A 20,175-nucleotide genomic window follows, 5' to 3' on the forward strand; every position below is an offset into this window, starting at 1 on the left:
TTGTTGGATGCTACCCAAATTTCCCATCTTCGACTCAACCGAGTCATTAAACATTATAAAATTAACAGTCTAATAACATAACATACTTTTTGCGGAGCTAATTTTATTAACTAAGACCAGTTTATGCGAAGGCATCTCTTAAACTACTTGATTTCTCAATTGCTAGCTCGCTAAGCAGCTGTAAATCTATAAAGCATCACATGCAAGTAGGCCTCTCCGGGTTTCACGATCTGCGAAGGGAAATTCGGGTGATTTACAGCATCCGGGAAACCCTGCGTCTCCAAGCACACTGCGGCATGCTTTCTGTACACAAACCCGCCTTTCCCCTGCACATTGTCCAACATGTTACTTGTATAGAACTGCAACCCTGGTTTGTTCGTCCATAGTTCCAATTTTCGCCCTGACACGCTGTCATGCAACACTGCTGCCTTACTCAAATGATTGGGACTCGAAGGGTCAAGCACATAGTTGATGTCATATCCATCCGGCAACCCATTGATCTTGCTACCAATTTCTTGGGGCTCAAGGAAGTCGTAGGGTGTTCCTTTCACAGGCACAATTTCACCAGTGGGGATGAGTTGGTCATTAACTGGTGTAAACTTGGACCCAAAGAGCTGGATCGTGTGCGAGAGGATGTCACCGCTGTTTTGGCCGCGGAGATTCCAGTACGTGTGGTGTGCTAGGTTCACCGGAGTGGCCTTGTTATGAGCTTTGGCTTCCATTCTAATAGCTAGTTTATTTGTGTCAATAATAATGTAAGTTACCGACACAGAAAGATCACCAGGAAATCCTGCAGTTTTAGCAGAAAATGTTACTAATAGTTACCGTTTTGTTTGACCAAACGATATTCTAAACTACTTTGATCTACGAAAAGGAGAATTCTAACGTCAGCACATTGTCTCGACCAACTAGCTTAGCTCACATATGCTGAAAGTATTACTCCTTATCCAATCTATATTTTACCTTGTTCACCATCCAAGCTGTCATAGGTGAATGTTATGTGACTATCTTCTTTGTGACTTTTTACCGTCCACACAACATCACTGAACCCTTTAAGGCCACCTGAGATAAAATTACAAGTGAATTAAGTTAAAAATTAAGAAATTATTCTAAATTATGGAGAGAAGGATTCAAACTCGGACGCAAAGCAGTGGACACATTGTCGTGACCAACTGACCTAACTCACATTCTTGATTATGTACTCGAGAATTAAATTTCCAAAAGATAAATTTTGAACATGTATACCATGGAGAGTGTTATTCCCGTCATTAGCAACCAACTTATATTGGACGCCATTTAATTCAAATTGAGCTCCTCCAATTCTGTTTGCAACACGTCCAACAATGGCTCCAAAGTAGACTGAATCATTCTGCAAATACATGTAACAACTGTATAAACATTCAAAGGCAACCATTTTAATTCCATCGTAACGCGAAGAAGATGCAACAGATTCATGAACTAACCGTGTACTCGTTAAGCGATTCGAATCCAAGAACAATGTCGTCTAATTTTCCTGAAAAACAACGAAAGAAATCACACAATGAGCGCATTTAAAATTGTAAAATATTCAGTTCGAAGTCACAGTTCCGCGAACCGTTCTTGTCGGGGAGAATAACGGAGAGCACAGTGGCACCATAGTTGGTGAGCTTTGCAGAGAAATCTCCCTTCTTCAGTTCATAAACTCCAACCTTTTCATTTGCCTCAGAGCGATCGAAAGCCAACGGAAGCAAGAGAAAACACAAAAACAAATATATCTTAGGCATTGTGGATGAAAAATAAACACCCTACAAAACCGAATAAGGAAAAAACAAATTTCCACCAAGAAGGGGGTTGAATTTGGCTAATATATAGAGAAGAAAATTGAGATTAGATTATGATAATTGTTTGGATAATTAGAAGGATAAGGATGTGATCATATTATGTAGATAAAATTGCGAAGAAAATTAGGTAAATATGTTTGACTTTGTAATTCCAGTTTTGACTTCAGTTGAGATTTCAAATTTTGGAATTTCGATTAATATGAATTACGAAACTACCAAATATAATACATTTGAAATTTATGTTGGGATGTAATTTATCTAAAGGTGATTATCCGGCCTTATTTTTTACCGTGTCATTAGGTATAGTCCAGCGGTAATCCGCTCAGACTACGTAAGTGGGTTCAATATTGTTAGTTTTTACCATGTGCCACTGATAAAACCGGCGACTCTCTTGCCTATGAGCATCAAATCTGAAGACGAGATTTAGAATCGCATTTGAAGACTCAAACTGTTATAAGTTCGATTAATAGCATAGGGGTATAAAAGACGTTTGAAAATAATTAAAAAAAGTGTTACAAAGCTTAAAAAAAAGGCTAACTCATCATCACATAAAACGAGTTGCTTAGGTGGAACAAAAGTCAATGAATGTCAATTGATAGACATAATATAAAGAAGTGAATCTAATGATTAATTGTGTTAATGGTCTTACGTCTAATTATCTTTTATCACACATAATTATCTAAAATTGGATAAATTACATCCCAACATAAATTTCAAATATGTTATATATGGAGGTTTTGTGATTCATATGGATAAAAAAAAATTCCTAAATATTAAATTTTATAGGAAGTCAAAATTGGAAAATCAAAGATACTTGCCTGATTTGCTTTGAAATTTGCTCCATAGATCTTTCAAATCGAAATATAATCGCATCTTTATCCTTATAATTATCCAAACCAATAGCATAATCTACTCATTTTTTTTTTCCTATATATTGACCAAATTCAACCCTTTTACGGTGGAGATTTTTTTTTCTTTTTCCTTAATTAGCAGTATAATTATGATGTTAAAACCTCGAATAAGCAACCAAATTAAAAAAACAAAAGGAAGGTTTGACAAAAACAAAAGGCACAAAACTAACTAAAAAAATGAAGAGAGAAGTTGCTAATATGGAGGGAGAAGTTCTGTTCTTATAAATCTGCAATCCATCCAGACATACATTTCGACATACTTTTTGTCACTGCAAAAGTGTGAACTACCCAACTTTGCTCGGGAACAAAACAATGACTAACAATCGGAACACGAAATTCGTTACTTTCTACCTGAAAACAAGGGAAGAAACGACGATATATTTTCTCCTCCTGCAAAAGGAGAAAGAATCGATGTACAACAAATACAAACCAATCAACTCATTACTTATTTATGTACCAGAAGCTACAGAAGAGATCCAAATGAATATTTCCAGAGTAAAATTATGACAATCATATCAATTCAATGGAGGATTGAGCCCCAAGTGCAACCTTGATGAAGACATCCTCCAATGTGGTGTCAGCTAGACCCCATGCGAAAACTGTGAACCTGCTCTTTGCGTTCTCAACTGCTTCAAACACATCTGTAATTCTGACCTCATGTTTTGGCAACTCAAACTTCTGGGTTCCGGATAGATGGTATATCCTGTTAGCACTTGGGGAGAGACGCCGCACCAAGTTCTCCACCTCTTGCTCGTGATTCGAAGATGTTGTCATTGTGAACACATAAGATCCTCCATATCTTGCTTTCAGCTGAGTACACCATTGTAGTAACAAGAGTATTATGCAGAAAGTGTCTAGAAACTCTATCTTATGCACATACTATGGCACTAAGTTAAGATACCTCTTTCGGGTTTCCTATGCACTGCAAGCTACCATCCACAAAAACTCCTAACCGATCACACAGAACCTCCGCCTCTTCCATGGAATGTGCTGAAGAATACACAAACAAGATTTATGAGTAAACACAGAAGCAAAAGTGGTCACTATGCGGGTTACTTAACACCACTCCATACAGTACTAAGCCATCATAGATTTTATAATTGGCAATACAGTAACTGGAGGGGAGGAAGGGGGAGAGAGAGTACTGGTTAGGATGATTGCCCGGTCTTGTTTTGCACGCTTCACAGCAGTCCATAAGTTGTTTCTTGAAGCTGGATCAAGTCCAGTACTGGGCTCATCCATGTAAACAACCTACAAGGAATTTGTAAAAGAACATGCAATAAGTAGAGCAGCATCTTGAGATAACAGATCTAACTTTCAAGCCAAAGTAGCTTTGATAGAGCACGAAGACATACTTTGGGATCCCCTATAAGTGAAATTGCAACGCTAAGCCTTCTCTTCATGCCTCCACTATACTTTCCAGCTTGTTTGTCTGCAACCCCACCGTGAAATAGATTGACACTTTTCAAAGATTCTTCCACTGCCTTCAGCAACAAAATTGGCACGTGAGACAAATCAATTAAACTTAGGATCTTATTCTCAAAATAATAATTGCGGTGACTATATCTATATAATTAGATATCTACTTACTTGTATTAATACAGAACCTTTGAGGTTCTTAAGTCTTCCATAGAATAGCACATGCTCCCTTCCTGTCAGGGTTTCCCATAACAGGCTAACAAATGTCCGCAAAACCAAGAAATTAATCAGGTTTTAAATCTTTATACGAAAACTTTGCCTTAAGCATAAGGAAACAGTTCCATCTTACTCATGCTGTGGACAAACACCCATGCTGGTGTATATTTCATCCATCTGAGTCCGGATGTCCAGACCCTGAATGTATGCAGTGCCAGAGGTTGACTTTGTGAGACCAATCATCTGCAGAAAGATAGATACACATAACTTTTAAAGTTTTGAAGAACAAAGAAAGCATAACAGCGAAGACCCTTTTTTGATACACACTGGAATTTTTGTGTACGTAAGTTAAAGTTTAAAAAGAGTATACTCACCATACTGATAAAAGAGGTCTTCCCAGCACCATTAGGGCCAAGCATACCAAAGCACTCCCCTCGAGACAAAGCAAGAGACAACCCTCTCACTGCAAATTTTTCCGGGTTTCCGTCTCTTCCAGGATAAACCTTCTTGAGGTTGTCGCAGATGACTGAATGAGTTGTATCTGAATCCAGTAGCAATTTTTCAACCTTCTCCCTCTGGACATAAGGTCTTAGCGTTATCCAGGCTTACAACTCTAGCCTCAACTTAGTAAGATGAAAAAACATAAAGATATGACAGGCATGCATGAACAGTGCAACTTATAAGCATCAATAAGAGTAAGGAGAAATATTATCTTTCCACCTAAATAAACTGAAAAGTTATTAGAACAATTTGTACCATCCATTGTATTGCATCACATAAACTATACCAGCAATGAAGATTTATTGTTTAAGTGCAAGAAAAAGTTACCTCTTGACAGACATCAGGTTTCTCCATCTCAATAGAAACTTTAGATCCCTGCCTTTGCAAACTACGCATCCTAAGAGATGGTAGTTTCTTCTTCCTAAAGCGTTGGAAGCAAAAGAAAGTACCTTTCCCTGTTCCTAATGATACAGCTTGATCTACGTAATATGCAAAAAGAAGCACGACAAACCACTCGACAACCATGATAATCAATACCTCTGTCATCCCATTCTTGCTATCACTCAAATCTCCCCACCGCATCCCATCAGTCCCCATGTAATTCCCGTTAAACGAATATTGTGCAAACTCATATAACCCACGATATAAAGAGAAGCCAGGATATAGCTCCAGAACGATGATCCAACCTCCTACAACAACGCAAAATAACCTTATAAGGAGCTGAGCTTTGAGAAGTACAAAATATGTTGCATGATATAAGTTTTCAACAGGAAATAGTTCTGGCAGAAACAAACAAAACAAGGCGATAGATATTTTCATAAATTTTTTTCACTTACTAGGGAATGATGTATCTTGAACAAAAAATTGAAAAAGAAAGCCTCCTAAAAGCCCAGTTCCAAAGACAAATATGTAACCTATAACTGTTATGATCAGAAAATATGAGAAGCATGTCAATTAACTCATCTTATTAGATCAAAGTTGAGAATAACCCACTACTTTCCATACGAATATAAATAAACAACATCAAACCTGTAGCAGTCTTCACGTCTGAAAACATTGCAGCTACTAGAAAAGCCAGCGATATTTGCAGGTTTATATAAATGAAGTAAAATATAAATTGGATGCTGTAGTCATTCAGTGAGAAGAATTTTAACCCTGTAATGAAGTCAACTTAGTTAAAGGAATCGAAGTGAATCCATGCCGAGATAGTTGTTAAGTAGTCGTATCATTACCTATACCCGAGCCAAATATCACAAAGCACAGCATGTAGATTGAAGATACTGTAAGAAAATAAGTATAAGAAATCATCCAATAAGGCCCATCACCAAGCCCATGCATTTTCATCATGATTCTCAGTTTCTGTTGCCTCTCGTATACCAGTGATGTCAAAACAACCTACATCAGAAAAGGGTAAGAAAGGGAAACTATAAGTATGTATACTCATACATCAAAATTTGTACATAGCATCAAGATAAGCTTGAGCAAAGGAGACGTGTTTACAAATACATTAGAACAGAATATAGTGAAATATCATTTCCACAATACATTGAATTTGAAATCAAAAGATGTAAAGCACAATCCATGTCAACAAATAGGACTGTTAAATTTGAGAAAGTCCTAATATGCATGAAAGGAGCTTCTTGTATTTACCGGGAACAGCTGTAGAATGACCCATGTAAAGAAGAGTGTACCAAGAAGAGAAGAAAAATCCAGCCTCAGTTTGGTTTCAGGCTTGGGCATTTCTTTCACAAACTCAAACAGCATTTCCGTACCAAATCCTTGTACAAACTGAAGGTATGCATTGGATGCCTGTGAATACAAGTGTTAGCACTATTGTAATCTGCAGCAGAGAAGAAAACTCAACAAGCAAAGAAGCTATAGGTACATACCAGATTCACTGAGCGTGGAAGCCGCATCAAAGCAATAGCACCTCTTCCCCTGTCATTCTTAAATGTTGAATTGTACCATATGCTTACATTAAAATTGTTCCCATTTGAGTTAGAGAAGTCATAGGCTGAAAATATAAAATAAAATAATAAAAAAATAAAAAAAAAACTCATCAGTATTCGTGCCGACAGTGTAGTTCTTTAATTAAATCAATCAACACAGCCAGATATATGAAGTCGATGACCTGAAAGTATTTCATTAATCTTCCTCTCTGAATTGCTCTTTTCGTAACCTTTATACAGCTCACTGTTTATCTCAGACGAACTATCACGCCACAAATGTAAACCTTGAACACATCTAACCTCTGGGTTTAAGAAAAAAATCAAAGACAATGGTTTAAGGTAGCATGCAACAAAAAATTAAACTTTCAAGTGAATTCAACAATCAATGTTCACTCATATGAATGCAGCACAGATGTGCACCAGAGAGAATTAAAGCTTCCTAAGATATATTATAGATGATTTACCTTGTTGGATCTTGATGGATAATATGTTAATTGGAACAGAAAATGTAGAGTTTTGTGAGCATTGGCTCTGAACACTATACAGGGGAAGACCCGAATTGAAAGCCGGATCAAGGAAGTTGGAATAGTCAGGGGTCGATTCTGAGCCCTGAAACATTTCATAAGAAGTGACTTCATAAGCAAAGCTGAAAATTTTTACAAGGACAAAGTAATGTATGATATTTGAGATAAAAAAAAAGGAAATAGGACTTCAATATAAAAGGAAAAAGTAGCAGCTTAGAGAAAAGATAACTTACTAAAGCACTACGGGCTAAATAATCCAGACCAGATGAATTCAGAGTAGAACTTCTGAACATACTCCCAGCCAAAACTAAAAGAACGCAAAGAAAACGGTCAGCACTATTATACTAGAGCGAAAAAGAAGTCAATCCAATTACAACAATTAATGATTTAATTAAGTCATAAAAGTCATTGAAATAAAAAAATTGACATGCTAAAACAGACCTTCTCTGAGAGATTCAGAGGACAATACCTTCTCCGAGGGATTGATTTTTCCCCGTGAACAGTACAGTTACAGGACAGGATCCTGACCTCTTACATAACACATTTGGCAAGTCTTTATGTGGAATAACATCAGACATAACAGCGCGATAGTCAGGAGCCGGCACTTGTAGCAATGGAGGCCATTGTGGAGGATCAGGAACTGGGCAACTGGGCCCTTGTGTTAAAGTTGAGTATTCCAGTCCACAAACTTTCTCACACTTTCCATCGCCGTTTGTATCAACACAACTGCAACCACACCTGTTTTCAGGCTTATCCAGTTCATTGTTGACCAAATGTTGGATGAGCACAAGCAATAGACACAGGAGAATTGGAAATGAAACTAGCCGAATGTTCTGTTTGATATTTCTTTTCTGCATAAATGAACACATAAATGGTATCAGTCTGTATCCAAGTTGAACAATACACGTTTTTTAAATCTACTCAATTTTCTTCAACTTTGATTCCATGGTTGATTGTTTTAGAGCGGAGAATCGGCATTCAAAGTTTAGGCTTTTAATTGTCATCAGATTTTATACAAAGCATTATTTGTAGAACTCACAAAACCAGAACGACCCAATTGACCATTGCTCATACACAAGAAAAATAACTTACCAAATAACAAAAATAAACAATCTGGCACAAATTAACCAATAATTTACTAAACTAAAACGAACCCAGAAAGTAAAAATGTGCGACAAAGTAAGAGAATCTCCAACATATGTGGCAAAAATGGAAAATGCATATGAAAAAGAAAACAAAAGGGGAAAAGCAAAGAATGAAAACCCAGAATTCTGCGTACGAATTTTTAAATTATTCTACAATTTTCCTCAGTTTTCAGACATCAAACTAAAACGATTCCCAAACGAGAAGAGAGAGAGAGAGAGAGAGAGAGAGAGAGAGATAGAGAGAGTGAGAGAGGGCACCTGGAAAGTTAGGTTCTTTCTGAGCAGAGCATTGGCCTGAGTCCAGAAGCTGGCAGGCCCATGGGATGTATCCGCCATTGAATTACGGCCGCTGGTAAGCAAGAAATGTGACCGTTAATCTCAACTTCCAAAACAGTAAAACCCCAGAATTCAAATTTCCCACTGAAGATTAAATCTTTGTCATCTCATTGCTGCAACTTTCTTCGCTCTGAGAATTTGCTCCGCTGCTGCTGCAGCTGATATGATATGGGCAATTGGAATTTGGAAAGGAAACCGCTTTTTGTTATTACACGCCAAGCGGCCTTATGTTATCCTACGCTGCTGATCTATCCCTTCGTTAAAATTACCATCCTGCCCTTTGCCGCGTTTCTTACTCTCAACAACAAAAATTTCTTTAATTTTTGTTATTTTAATGCTTTATTATTTTTTGTTCGTTATTTTTTTCTCAACAATGGAAAAAGGGTGGGAGATTGAGTTAAGCAACCTAATAGGCTAATCATAATATGATCTTGTATTAATTGGAAAAAATATTACTAAATCATAATATTAGTGATTAAACTTATATTGTAATAGATCTGCTAAACTTATTAAACCGTAATATTAGTAACAATTTTTTTGTTAAACAATAAGGAGTTGAGTCCACTCTCCGTATTACTAATTTGTTTTAAAGTGAAAAATGAGCAGCCGTTTAGGAGGAAGCATCTGTTTGATCACACAAGGGAAGACTCGAGGGTACCCTTGTATAATTCCCACGTTCCATTTTGTTGCTTGAGCTACGGTGGTGGTCCTCAAGCTAATGAATGCGTTTGGTTTTATCTTTATGTTTTTTTTTTTTTTGGAATGCATGAAATACGTATGAACGAGGGAATAAGGAAAATTTTTAGGGAGTTTTAATGAAACACTCCCGGCACTGTTCACTTTTAATGAAAAATCACATTTTTACCTTTTATTGGTACTATTCACTATACTTTTATTTGTCATTTTTCATTAAAACTAAAGTTTTTTTTAACTTTCGTTTAGTTTTCCTTAATTTTTTTTTACTAAAATTGGAATTTGAAACAAATTAAAAGAAATTGATAAATTCTACTTAGACCACGGGACACCTTTAGTAGTGAGGGAACTCCTCTGTTTTTAGCTTAACCCTAACATTAATTCAACAACTCAGCAAAGAAACTAGAAATCAGATCATTAGAACAGGAATCTGGTCTACTTTGTTTAAGAACATATATAATAATAGGCTCCAAGAAATTGAAGCATTAATTTATATATTCCATCTTCCTTAAGGTTCAAGTTAACGAAAAAATCTTTAGGGGCCATTTGGTATTTTTATTGGACTCAATTCTTAATTTCTAAGAATGATAAACGTAGCGAAATTACTAGTATTTATTAGTTTCAAAAACAAAAAATTAAATCCAAGAAGAATACAAAACACGCCCTTAATCTTTAGGTATAAAAACATTTTTGTAGATATTACCTTTGTTTCGCAAGTAAAAAACCACATAAAAGTTCCCCAATATTTCTCGAGAAGTGCTTTTTACGCACTCTTTTTAACTTCACACATACCCTTCCATATTTATGGCCATCAGATTAATAAATCAAACGAAATCAACAACCAGAATTAAACAGGAATGCCTAAGAGACTATAAAGGGTGTGAAAATCATCTCCCCATTTTTATTTAACTGCATATTTTAATTGAAAGAAATAATCTCCCTGGCATTTTTTGAGTGTACAAGCTGTGTAAAACTCAAAGGCACAACAAAATACAGAATCAGTCAGCCACTTGCAAGCATTACAAATGATCAAGTTCGCAGCATGAAGCAGAGCATACACGAAAGTGCAGATAAACTGATAATCCTCTATACAATACACGTTACGAATGGCCAGAAATCGCGTCGTAAGACTGAATAAATCAACCATGTCTGAGACTTAATGCATGAAACCTATGATGTACATTCACTCATCAAATATCACAAACGCGGACAAATCACGAGAGGCTCTTGGCTGATGGCCACAGCCTTCTAAACTACAGACGCCGTTACAGTTTAAAAACACTTTGAATCACAAAATGCGTAAAAATAAAGAACCGAGACGAATGACTGACACTTTATATTGAAAATCACCTTATCGGTCACCTCCTCCACTCTGTTTGGGTTACCTTTCCTGCAAAGTCAAACAAGAACCAAGGTGATTGGTACGAGAAACAGAATTCAACCTTTTTTTAAGGTAAATCATCACGCATGTTGAGAACTCTAATAGAGAATTAAAAAGATCAACTTCCTTGTGAAGAACAATAAAGCAATGCATCAATGCATATGTATCGACGGGTTTGAAAGATTATGCCCCATCTTCCAGAGCAATGTAGAATTGGAAAGCAAGAATCAGTCTATTAAGGATGCGAAATCATACCAATTCCATCTCTCGAAGTTGCCCGAGGTTTGTCACTTTTATTTCCTCCTTTGCCACCTGTTTGAACAAGTCGATGCATCCTTGGCGATTGTGAGCTTATGTTGGTATTAGTTGCTGATGGCAGAGAATGACGACGAGTAGAATTATTTTTCTCAGTCACGTCTTGTGCCAACCTAGGGGAGCCTTGTGCTCTCAGCTTTGCCTTTGCAGATTCAGTTGCAGCCATATAACTTGGTACTGTTGGACTGCTTTGCAACCCATTCTCTGAACGTTCTTGTTTTGCTGGAGTAGAAGCTTTCCTGCTAGATTTCTGGTTGTCATTGGTTGTTAAATCTTCCCTTTGGCTCAAAACCCCGTTTGAGGATGAGATATTTTCATCCTGACCATTGCTCTCTGTTAAAATCTTCGACTCAATTGCAGCTTCAGCGCTAGGTGTATTCACATCTTTACTAGTGCTATCTGTCAAAGGCTTCAGATCTTCTGCAGCTTGATCAATATATGACAGGTTAAATACCTCTTTTGGTGCCGATGGTTCAGGAGTTATTTCTGTATCAGGCCGACTGGATGGAATCCAGGTTAGCTCTTTCTTAAACTTCTCGACAGAGTTACTAGTACCTTCAAGAACATCAGGAACCAAAGTGCTTGATGCCTTTTCCAAACTCTGTTTGATACCCTCAGCTTCACTTTCTGCCTGCACAGAGTTCTCTACAATGGGAATATGAACCTTCCTCAAATTACGTTTAACCTTTTCAAGCTCAACTTGTGGGTTTTCCTGCACTGCATCTGTAGGATTGCTAGGAACTTTCCTAAGGTTACGCTTGGGTTTCTCAAATTCAGAGGTTGCTTGCACTGAGACACTTTCAACATTTGCAGAAGAAAGCCTCCGGCTGTTGCGCCTTACCCTGACTGTTTGAGCCTCCGGGTGCTTTCTTTGAGATTTTGAATCTAGAACTTTCCTTGGTTGGGGAACTGGTTTCCAAAAATGGGTTGCTGACCATCGTTCCAACCAGTTTGAAACTGAATTTGGATTCCCAGGTTCATATTGCAAACTCAGCGGCATCACAGTAGGTGAGAAAGCAAGAAGCTGAAAAGAGAAAACCAAACTGTTGGAACATCTCATACAAACCGGACACAGACACAGAAACTGATACGACAAATTATGATTCAAATCTAGACCATTGTTACAAAGTTGAACTTACCTTGAGAATGAAAACATTTGCTGACAGCTTTGCCATTTGAACTGACGTATTAACTCCAACAGGATTCACTAGCTTGCCCTCCTGATAGACAAAATATATGAGGAATATAATTAAAAGGTGGCGCTAAGGAATCTAAAAAATATCTAGCCTAATGATATTAGCAACAACGTAGCGGGTGAATGAACCTAGATGTCTTCGTATATTATCCAATAGCAGTTGCAAAGCTATTTGGGGATGGAGAAAAGAAGGGGACTGTGACGTCCCTTGTTCAAAGATGACAGTAACAAATTGTAATTGATAAACGACCAAGTATTTGAGGCATTTACCAGAGGCATCACACTGCATATCTTTTGCACTTCCAGCCCAACATCAGACTGTCTCACCCGTTTTCCACGAGCAAGTGCCTGACACTTGACAATGCTCGCCATACTGAACAAAGTAGCAACAGCTTGTCTCCGAACCAGGTGCCCCCGGATAAGTGCCTGTAACCTTATTATTCCTTTGAGGGCCCAAAATGCTCGGCGTGCCTTCAGATAATATACCAATTCTTTCAGTAATTTGTGATCTCAACTAAAAAAAATTGATACAACAAGCATTAGACAAAACAAACAAACTTAATTCACTGACTTACTAGATAACCCCTAAAGGCAGCCTGCGCCTTTGTTGCAGCTTGCTCTTGCCTGATTCTCTCAGGATCATGCGCCACATCTTGTGGCACGGGTCCTTGTGTTTCTGTACTTTGAATTCCTGGACCTCCATCACTTAATACACTTGGAGTTTCCTTGTTCTCCAATTCTAAGTCTCGGTTGTTATCTATGGTGTTGGTGGTTTCATGAAAAGCCACAGGTGGATCTGAAGAATAATCAGCTCCGGTTGCCCTGGCAGCAATCACCACCTCTTTCTGATTTGTAATTTTCTATACACAATGGCGAAAGACATAAATATAGAATCTGTGTAAGTTATTACGTTAATTACATAAGGGGAAACTTATGAAATTGAAGAGATAACTTAGATGCAAAGGGCAACCTATGAAAATTAAAGTGGAGTATGCTTTATGTCAATATTAAAGGAAGCGTTTGAGAATAATGTGTCAGCTCTATAACGATTGTTTTACCTCTCTTCCTTTAGGAATGCCGGCTTTCGAAGATTTCTTTCCAAACAGCACCGTTTTGATCCATTTGGCCGGTGATTTGCCCATCTCGCGAAGGCCAAGAGCCTGAAAAATCCTGAATTGCAAATTGAGTAAACGAAATCAAACCGAATTCATGTCATTCACTCCGACAACAAAAAGAAGACAAATAACGAAGCAATGCAATCTCGCAGTTTCCAAAAACCAAACATGTTTTCAATATCTGCCCGGTTCTTCCATATGAATCAAAATACACACCAAAAGAGCAACACACGGAGAGATCCTCAAAACATTCCGCTCCCGATCTCAACCGACACCCCCAACCTTCAAACTGAAATTCACTAAAACCTTGAAGAAAGACAATTCCCAACGTCCCATTCCTCATTGAGATCTTCAACTAATGCACTAAACGTTACACTCAACATCCATTAATGGCAGCATCAATGCAATCACTTAAAGTCAATTGAGGTTACAGGAAATCTAGAGCTCCATTAACTTACATTAATTAAGATAACATCTCCACAACAATTAGCATTAACCAAAAACTCCAGAAAACACCACTAAGCAAATCACACCACTTTCACTTAAATCCAACTTAAAACTCCAACAACCCACAAGATCTTACAACTCAATTAACTTGCTAATTATATAAGGCTGAGTTAAACCAGATCTGAAACTTACCTCACAAATGTGGACCTTCAAAACCCCAAATCTACAATTCCTGAAGGAAAAATAAAAACAGAAACCCAATATTTTTCAGGCAAAATTAGCAAAACCCAGAAAAAAAAGATTTGAGCTTTCTGCAACAGAATGCAAAACAGATTGAAGATTTGCACAGAAATTGATGGAACAAGGAAGGAAAAAAATGTACCATGAGTGAGAGAGAGTCTGCAGAAAACCCAGAAAAAAATATGTTCTAAATATAAAAAAATATGAAAAAGCTTCAGCCTTTGCTTTCTACTCTCTGTACTTTGCAGTTCAAAAAATTGGGTGACTACAAAAAACAAAAATCAAGTGCGGTTAGGTCCAGGATAACGAAATGGGATCGTTTATGATTGGCTAATTAAACCGAATATTTTCATATTGCAGTACCTGATGGGTTGGATTTGGAGTTGTATTGTAATCCCAGGGTCACAAATGTAAGCTTACTATGGGGATGGTTGTAGAGGATTATAGGGTAGGAATAACAGACGATGCGTCGGCAGTCCCGAGCGTGCAGTTTCCCAGTTGCTTCGAAACCAAGGGTGCCAGCGTCCTTATATATTCCCAAGCATGGTGAAATGTCGATTTTGTCCTTCCAAGTAAATCGAATCGGAGGCGCGGTTGCGCGCGTGAATTAACAGCGTCCGTTAGATTAGGCGGCAGAGGTCAAACGGAGTCAAGAGTGTGATGACTTGCTGGCTGCTCTCCCCCTCTTTTACTTATACATATTTTCAGACTGCATTACCTGATGGGTTCGATTTTACTTATACATGTTTGTTGTAACTAATAGATAGATCCATACCAAGAGCATATCTCACTTTGAAACAATCTTATAACGGTGATTTTTACACGCTATTTTTTTCGTTTGTGTACCTTGTTAGCAGAGGCATACAAACAAGAAAAGAGACTGCAAAAGTCGTTTCCTTTACTTATCATAAATTATAATTTGAGAGAAAAATACTTGGCCTAGACCACAATGAGACAGTCATAAGTATATATCAAACTTGCTATCTAGATGAGTCGAATACATTGTCTAAAATATCGATATCGGTTGCCTTCAACGAAAATTATGAAAATATGCAATGGATTGGTATATCAACTCATTCAGATTTAGTCGAAATCAAAGAAAAATTCAAAAGTTCAAAGTCTGCAATGGGTTCTATCAAAACTTATGGAGTAAAACGGTAAATATTGTTGATGTTCGTTGATTTTCCTATATCTTGCCAATCCAAGGTGAAGTTTGCATTTTAATCACTATTCTCATATCGATTTTTTATTTTTCGGATATCTTTACGAAAATATCGACAATTTTGTAAATTTTTCTTTTTTAACAAGCGATATTATTTACATTAAAAGGGGAGGGGATTGGCTTAGCCTCACAATAAGCTATCAATAATGTGGTTCAAATTCGTCTTTGGAGAAAATCAAATATAAGACCTTCTATTTACAAATAAAGATGAATACCACTAGACTATAATACTAAGTGGCAATTTTGTAAATATTTTAAACATTGAGCGAATATGAAACATTCACTTACAAATGCATTTACATCTAATAGGTTTGTTGAAATATTTAAAATTTTTGTGGCCCTTTGCGGTGTACCGTTTAAAATCGCATATCACAAGATATACATGTATAGGACATGTCATCTACCAACCCAACCATTAAATTGAATGCCATGGCTGCCACAATGGTAAAGGCAATGCCCTACCAAATCATGTATATAGTTAGGATCAAGTTGTCAATCCAACCAACAAAGATAAATAGTAATTACACTACACTAGTAGGACAATTTCGCATAAGATAAAATTTTGACCCTTATTGGTTACAATTTCATATTCTTACGCAGGATCACTAATAATGCGACACATGTTTTATTGTTTTTAAATTTCATTAACAATTGAATTTTTATGTAGATAAAATTTTCAGTAAAAACTTCACGTTGTCAGACTTGTAGGATTTTCCAATAAGACCAACTCTAATAATTGGGGTTAAAGCTTGAATTTTTAGCCCATAAAATTCATATTCGATCTCATTCATCGAATTTAATGTATTTATAAGTTTGATTTATAATAAAAAAAATCTGGACAGTTGAATCAACCAATTGTTCAACCACGTGGGACATCCGATAAAAAAAATAGTCATTGGTCTTTCTGCAAGTGGCTGACATCGCCAACTTCTGAGTTCCACAGTTAGGTCCCAACTACTATCCTCGACTCATTTTCTAGGCTAAATTTGGCCAAAAAATAACTCTTAAACATTTTTTAACCCAATTATTGGAGAAGCTTTGAGGGGTTTGAAACTCAAATTTTGATTTTTAACCAAACCATTGGAGTTGGTCTAATAAATGGGGGATGGACCAAGCAAAGGGGATGTGCGCGTGATCACACCTATTTCGTGTTTGGCCCAATGGGCTGGAGAGTCTCACCCATCATGCATGTCCAAGCCCATTCCAAAAGCAAGTGCGACCCAAATGACAAAGAAAGCGGAAAAAGATCCTCGTCGGATCCTTTTTCTGGAAATCTGCGGGATTCCATGATCATGTCCATTCATGATATATCATACGGTCAGTTTTTATTAAATACTATTTATGTTTAATTTAAATTTTAATAATTTCTGATTTCACCATGTATCATAAACGAACATGATCATGGAATCACTCGGATCAACCCAAAGAAAACAACATTTTATTTATTTATTTTTTAATTTTTGACCGGGAGACAAAAGGTAAAAGCTGAAAAAACGCCATCCGTCTACGACCTGGTTTGGTACTGAGGTGATTCTGAAAAAAGGTGCTCTAAAAAAAAGCTGGGAGCTGTTTTTGTGTTTGGTAAACACTCAGCTTCAGCTTTTTTTTCACAGTTTTGGATGAAAAAAAGCCAAAAACAAGAAGCTGCAAAACCTAGCTTTGAAAAACTGGCTTTTTTTCACATCTGTTTTACATAAAAGTTTACCAAACACTCTAATACTACTTTTTTTTTTCAAAAGCACTTTTACAAAAAAATTTACCAAACACTCTGCTGCTTTATTTCACAGCTGCTTATTCTCACAGCACAACAGAAACAGTTTTTTTTCAAAGCACAGCAATACCAAACTAGTCCTACCTCTTCTAAATTCTCAACCGCAAAAGCAGTTTTAACGGCTCGCGATTTGAAATTCGAAATTTCGAATTTTATCTCCTAAAATTATAAAATCAACGGGCCCCGTGAGGCGCCAGCCGTTACCTTCATCATCACACGCGTGAGTCGTCCACGCGTCCACATCAGATCGTAGATCCCATCCGCTCCAAAGTCCGCTGACTAAGGCCACTGTGGCGAACAATATTCTGACACGTGGATAATGTTCAGGACATGCTCGCATAAGAACGCGAGTAGGGGAGATTCCGTCGTTAAGGCGCGTGTGGCAGAATTTGAGTTTGCCTTGTGGGTATTCCTACAGTATTCCCGCCCAAACAATTAACTCAAAAAAAAAAAAAAAAAAAAGGGGAAAAAAAAAAGGAAAAAGAGGGAAATTGAATATAAAAGCCGGTGTCTGATTCATTGCTGCTTACACAAGTGAAGGAAAGAAGAAGAATTTCGAAAAATCAATCGATTCATCGATCGAATGGAGGAGCCACAATCTGCACAATCTGCCCAGTCTGGTAAATTCAAAATCTTTGTGGGGTTTGTTTTGTGGATTTTATGAAAATTGTTGTGAAATTGGGGTGTGGGTGCTGGTTGTTTCAGGAAAGCTTCTTCGGTATGCTCTCCGTTCGGGGACTAAATCGAAGGAGGAGAAGCCGCCGGTGGCGGCCACTGAACCCTCCTCTAACAATTCTGCCACCAAGAGGTATGATTTGACGATGGCGATGTGATAGGGCTGATGTTTTATATGATTCCACTTGCAATTTGAATCTGGTGATGGGGATGGTTTCGAGTACATGTTTCGAGGATAGCAGTAAGCAAAGCCATTTAATTGATCAAATTGGGGTGAAAAATCAAATATTGGAGGAAATTTTAGACATGTAAGGTGTCCCCAATTCACAAAAATTGAAAATTTTGATGGTATATTAGCAAATGCTAATTGATTTTAGGGAAACAGAATCAAACTTTTGTTGCGGATAATTGGTGGTACTGCTTGAGCAATGCTGAGTTTGTACTGTGTTTTGCAATCTTTGGCAGTCTATATCTGCTAATTGCTGATAGGTTTTGTCGCTTGAGAATAGAGTTACGCGTTACATTTTTCGGGTTTTGGGGTTACAAAAGTCACTTGTTAAGCTATAGATTAGTCCCAATTCCCTTGTGATTTTTCACCCTGGTTGTGTATTTTCTGCATAAGCAGACTGGTTTTGCTTAGAAACACACGACCGATAATTGGTTGAGGTTTATGTGGGATGTTAACTATGTTTTAGGGGAAGGCCTGCATCAAATATGAGTAAAAGTGTGGGGGTTCTTGATCTCTCTGGCAAGGACAAGCCTGCCAAGCCGACCCGAAGGTTTTCCATTCCTTCCAAGCCGCCCACTACTCCAGCTCCGAAAATTGGTGGCAACATCACTGTGATTTCCGAGGCTAGATCAAGGAGGTCTGTGAGAAGTGACTCCCCAGCTTCTTCTGATGTTTCTAGACCAACAAGCCGGAAGAAGTTCAATGTTCTGGCCTCACCATCTTACTGGCTGCAGCAGATTAAGCTGTCTGAGGCTGCTGGCAAGCACTCGATTTCACTCGGGTTTTTCAAACTAGCCTTGGAGGCTGAATGTGAGGTACAACTTGTGTGTCCCATTGTTTCAATTTCCCATTTCACCTGCTTTTGTGGTTGAACATTTGACTTCTTATCCACTATAAATTACATGTCAATGAGAGATGAACTGACTTTGTTGTCGTTTTCAAATTTTTTCAGTCTCTTCAACTGCGTTATGAGCTCAAATCTTATGTTGATCGCTACGAGCTTAGTGACCTCGAAGACCCTCTGAAGGAATTACTGGAGAGCAAAAGTGTTGCAGTAAATGAGCAGGCTCAGGTCTCCGAAACCTGTTCTCAGGTGCCCGAAGAGGGGACCCGATCTTCTGATGATGATGCCAAGAGCTGCTCTTCTACAATGGCAAGTGGGAAACTGAAACCCAAGTCATTGAACATTAAAGCTGCTCAAGTTTCTCCAGAGAAGGCCACAGCCAAGAAGGAGATTGCCTCGAAAAGCACTCCGGCAGCCAGGACCAGGTCATCTTCGGTGAAGAATACTTCGAATTCAGGACCTGTATCTGACAATGGAGCTCGCGTGTCTACTGTGAAGAAACCCCAGAAGCCAAATGTGCAAGATTCTAACAAAGTAAAGGACAGGAAGAAGAAGCAGGGGAATCAAACTGCTTGTGAACAAGGTTAGTGCGTCGAGTGTGTCCTATGTGTAATCATCTTTCCTTGTTACTTTGGTGTGCATTATTTGATGGTTCAACGTTGCCGCAGACTCAATTAACCCTGCTGCAGAAGGACTTCAGGAGAACAAAGAAAACCAGGTGAATTTAATTTTGTTTGTTCACCATGATTTCGCATAATCAGTTAGCCTTGTTTGTTACACTACGATTTGATTTGCTCTAAACTCTTCTGAAATGAATCGGCTTCTTGACGTTTAGAGAAATCTTATTTGATTAACACTGACAGTATCTTTATCTGTCTGCTGTAGGATGCTCCCTCAACGGAAGCTATCAATGTGACTGAAGTGTAAACATACAGAAAATGTTGATGCCTGTTCTCATGTTCTTGTTGGGTTTGTCTTCATTTTGTTCATTGTGAGGGTTTCCTGTGTAAAGATTTCGGATCGGAGGCTCAAAGTTTTTTGGTCTATAAGCTAAACAGTAGTATTTGTCTACGGTTGGATTAAAACCGGGCTTTGTTTGGTTATTGTGATACAGTTTGCTGGTGATGTCTTGTGCTGAACCAAAGTATTTGATGGTCAAGTCTGTACTATTTTCTGGCATAATCTTGTATTTTTTAGCTTAGGTATAGTTTGTGATTTCTTTTTATC

At 37.7% G+C, this 20,175-nt stretch overlaps 4 protein-coding genes across 7 annotated transcripts; 1 reads left to right on the forward strand and 3 right to left on the reverse strand.

Annotated features, from left to right (window-relative positions):
• Positions 1-40: 40 nt before the first annotated feature.
• On the reverse strand, positions 41-1,799 carry LOC125478862 (galactose mutarotase). Its single transcript, XM_048587568.1, has 5 exons — positions 1,595-1,799; positions 1,464-1,513; positions 1,246-1,369; positions 964-1,062; positions 41-790 (listed from the first exon to the last, which is right to left on the reverse strand). The coding sequence occupies exons 1-5, from the start codon at positions 1,761-1,763 to the stop codon at positions 171-173; spliced, it is 1,062 nt and encodes a 353-aa protein (XP_048443525.1). The 5' UTR covers positions 1,764-1,799; the 3' UTR covers positions 41-170.
• A 1,131-nt stretch (positions 1,800-2,930) lies between these two features.
• Positions 2,931-9,020, reverse strand: LOC125479013 (ABC transporter A family member 7-like). Of its 3 annotated transcripts, XM_048588000.1 has the most exons (19): positions 8,744-9,020; positions 7,810-8,191; positions 7,574-7,647; positions 7,281-7,425; positions 6,999-7,118; positions 6,757-6,881; positions 6,518-6,676; positions 6,100-6,262; positions 5,897-6,022; positions 5,704-5,787; positions 5,405-5,556; positions 5,195-5,328; positions 4,741-4,939; positions 4,500-4,609; positions 4,322-4,406; positions 4,087-4,215; positions 3,877-3,982; positions 3,633-3,721; positions 2,931-3,541 (listed from the first exon to the last, which is right to left on the reverse strand). In XM_048588000.1, the coding sequence occupies exons 1-19, from the start codon at positions 8,819-8,821 to the stop codon at positions 3,242-3,244; spliced, it is 2,760 nt and encodes a 919-aa protein (XP_048443957.1). In that variant the 5' UTR covers positions 8,822-9,020; the 3' UTR covers positions 2,931-3,241. The 3 variants fall into 3 exon arrangements, with proteins under 3 accessions (XP_048443957.1, XP_048443955.1, XP_048443956.1); XM_048587998.1 differs by having other exon boundaries at positions 4,741-4,941; positions 5,195-5,556; positions 8,744-9,019; XM_048587999.1 differs by lacking the exon at positions 8,744-9,020 and having other exon boundaries at positions 4,741-4,941; positions 5,195-5,556; positions 7,782-7,850.
• Positions 9,021-10,505: 1,485 nt separating this feature from the next.
• LOC125478949 (protein IQ-DOMAIN 31-like) lies at positions 10,506-14,690 on the reverse strand. 2 transcript variants are annotated; one of them, XM_048587869.1, is made up of 9 exons: positions 14,571-14,690; positions 14,350-14,472; positions 14,160-14,199; positions 13,464-13,575; positions 12,981-13,265; positions 12,676-12,876; positions 12,350-12,430; positions 11,151-12,234; positions 10,506-10,904 (listed from the first exon to the last, which is right to left on the reverse strand). In XM_048587869.1, exons 4-9 carry the CDS (start codon positions 13,545-13,547, stop codon positions 10,873-10,875), a joined length of 1,767 nt encoding a protein of 588 aa, XP_048443826.1. In that variant the 5' UTR covers positions 13,548-13,575; positions 14,160-14,199; positions 14,350-14,472; positions 14,571-14,690; the 3' UTR covers positions 10,506-10,872. The 2 variants fall into 2 exon arrangements, with proteins under 2 accessions (XP_048443826.1, XP_048443827.1); XM_048587870.1 differs by lacking the exon at positions 14,350-14,472 and having other exon boundaries at positions 14,571-14,654.
• A 2,978-nt stretch (positions 14,691-17,668) lies between these two features.
• LOC125478847 lies at positions 17,669-20,173 on the forward strand. Its single transcript, XM_048587520.1, has 6 exons — positions 17,669-17,820; positions 17,906-18,008; positions 18,571-18,919; positions 19,057-19,531; positions 19,617-19,666; positions 19,834-20,173. Exons 1-6 carry the CDS (start codon positions 17,784-17,786, stop codon positions 19,873-19,875), a joined length of 1,056 nt encoding a protein of 351 aa, XP_048443477.1. The 5' UTR covers positions 17,669-17,783; the 3' UTR covers positions 19,876-20,173.
• The last annotated feature ends 2 nt before the right edge of the window (positions 20,174-20,175 follow it).

The sequence above is a fragment of a genome, unplaced genomic scaffold, assembly GCF_019419815.1.
Source record: "Pyrus x bretschneideri cultivar Hongxiangsu unplaced genomic scaffold, Pyrus_bretschneideri_v1 Contig27, whole genome shotgun sequence".
Classification (NCBI taxonomy): Eukaryota; Viridiplantae; Streptophyta; class Magnoliopsida; order Rosales; family Rosaceae; genus Pyrus; species Pyrus x bretschneideri.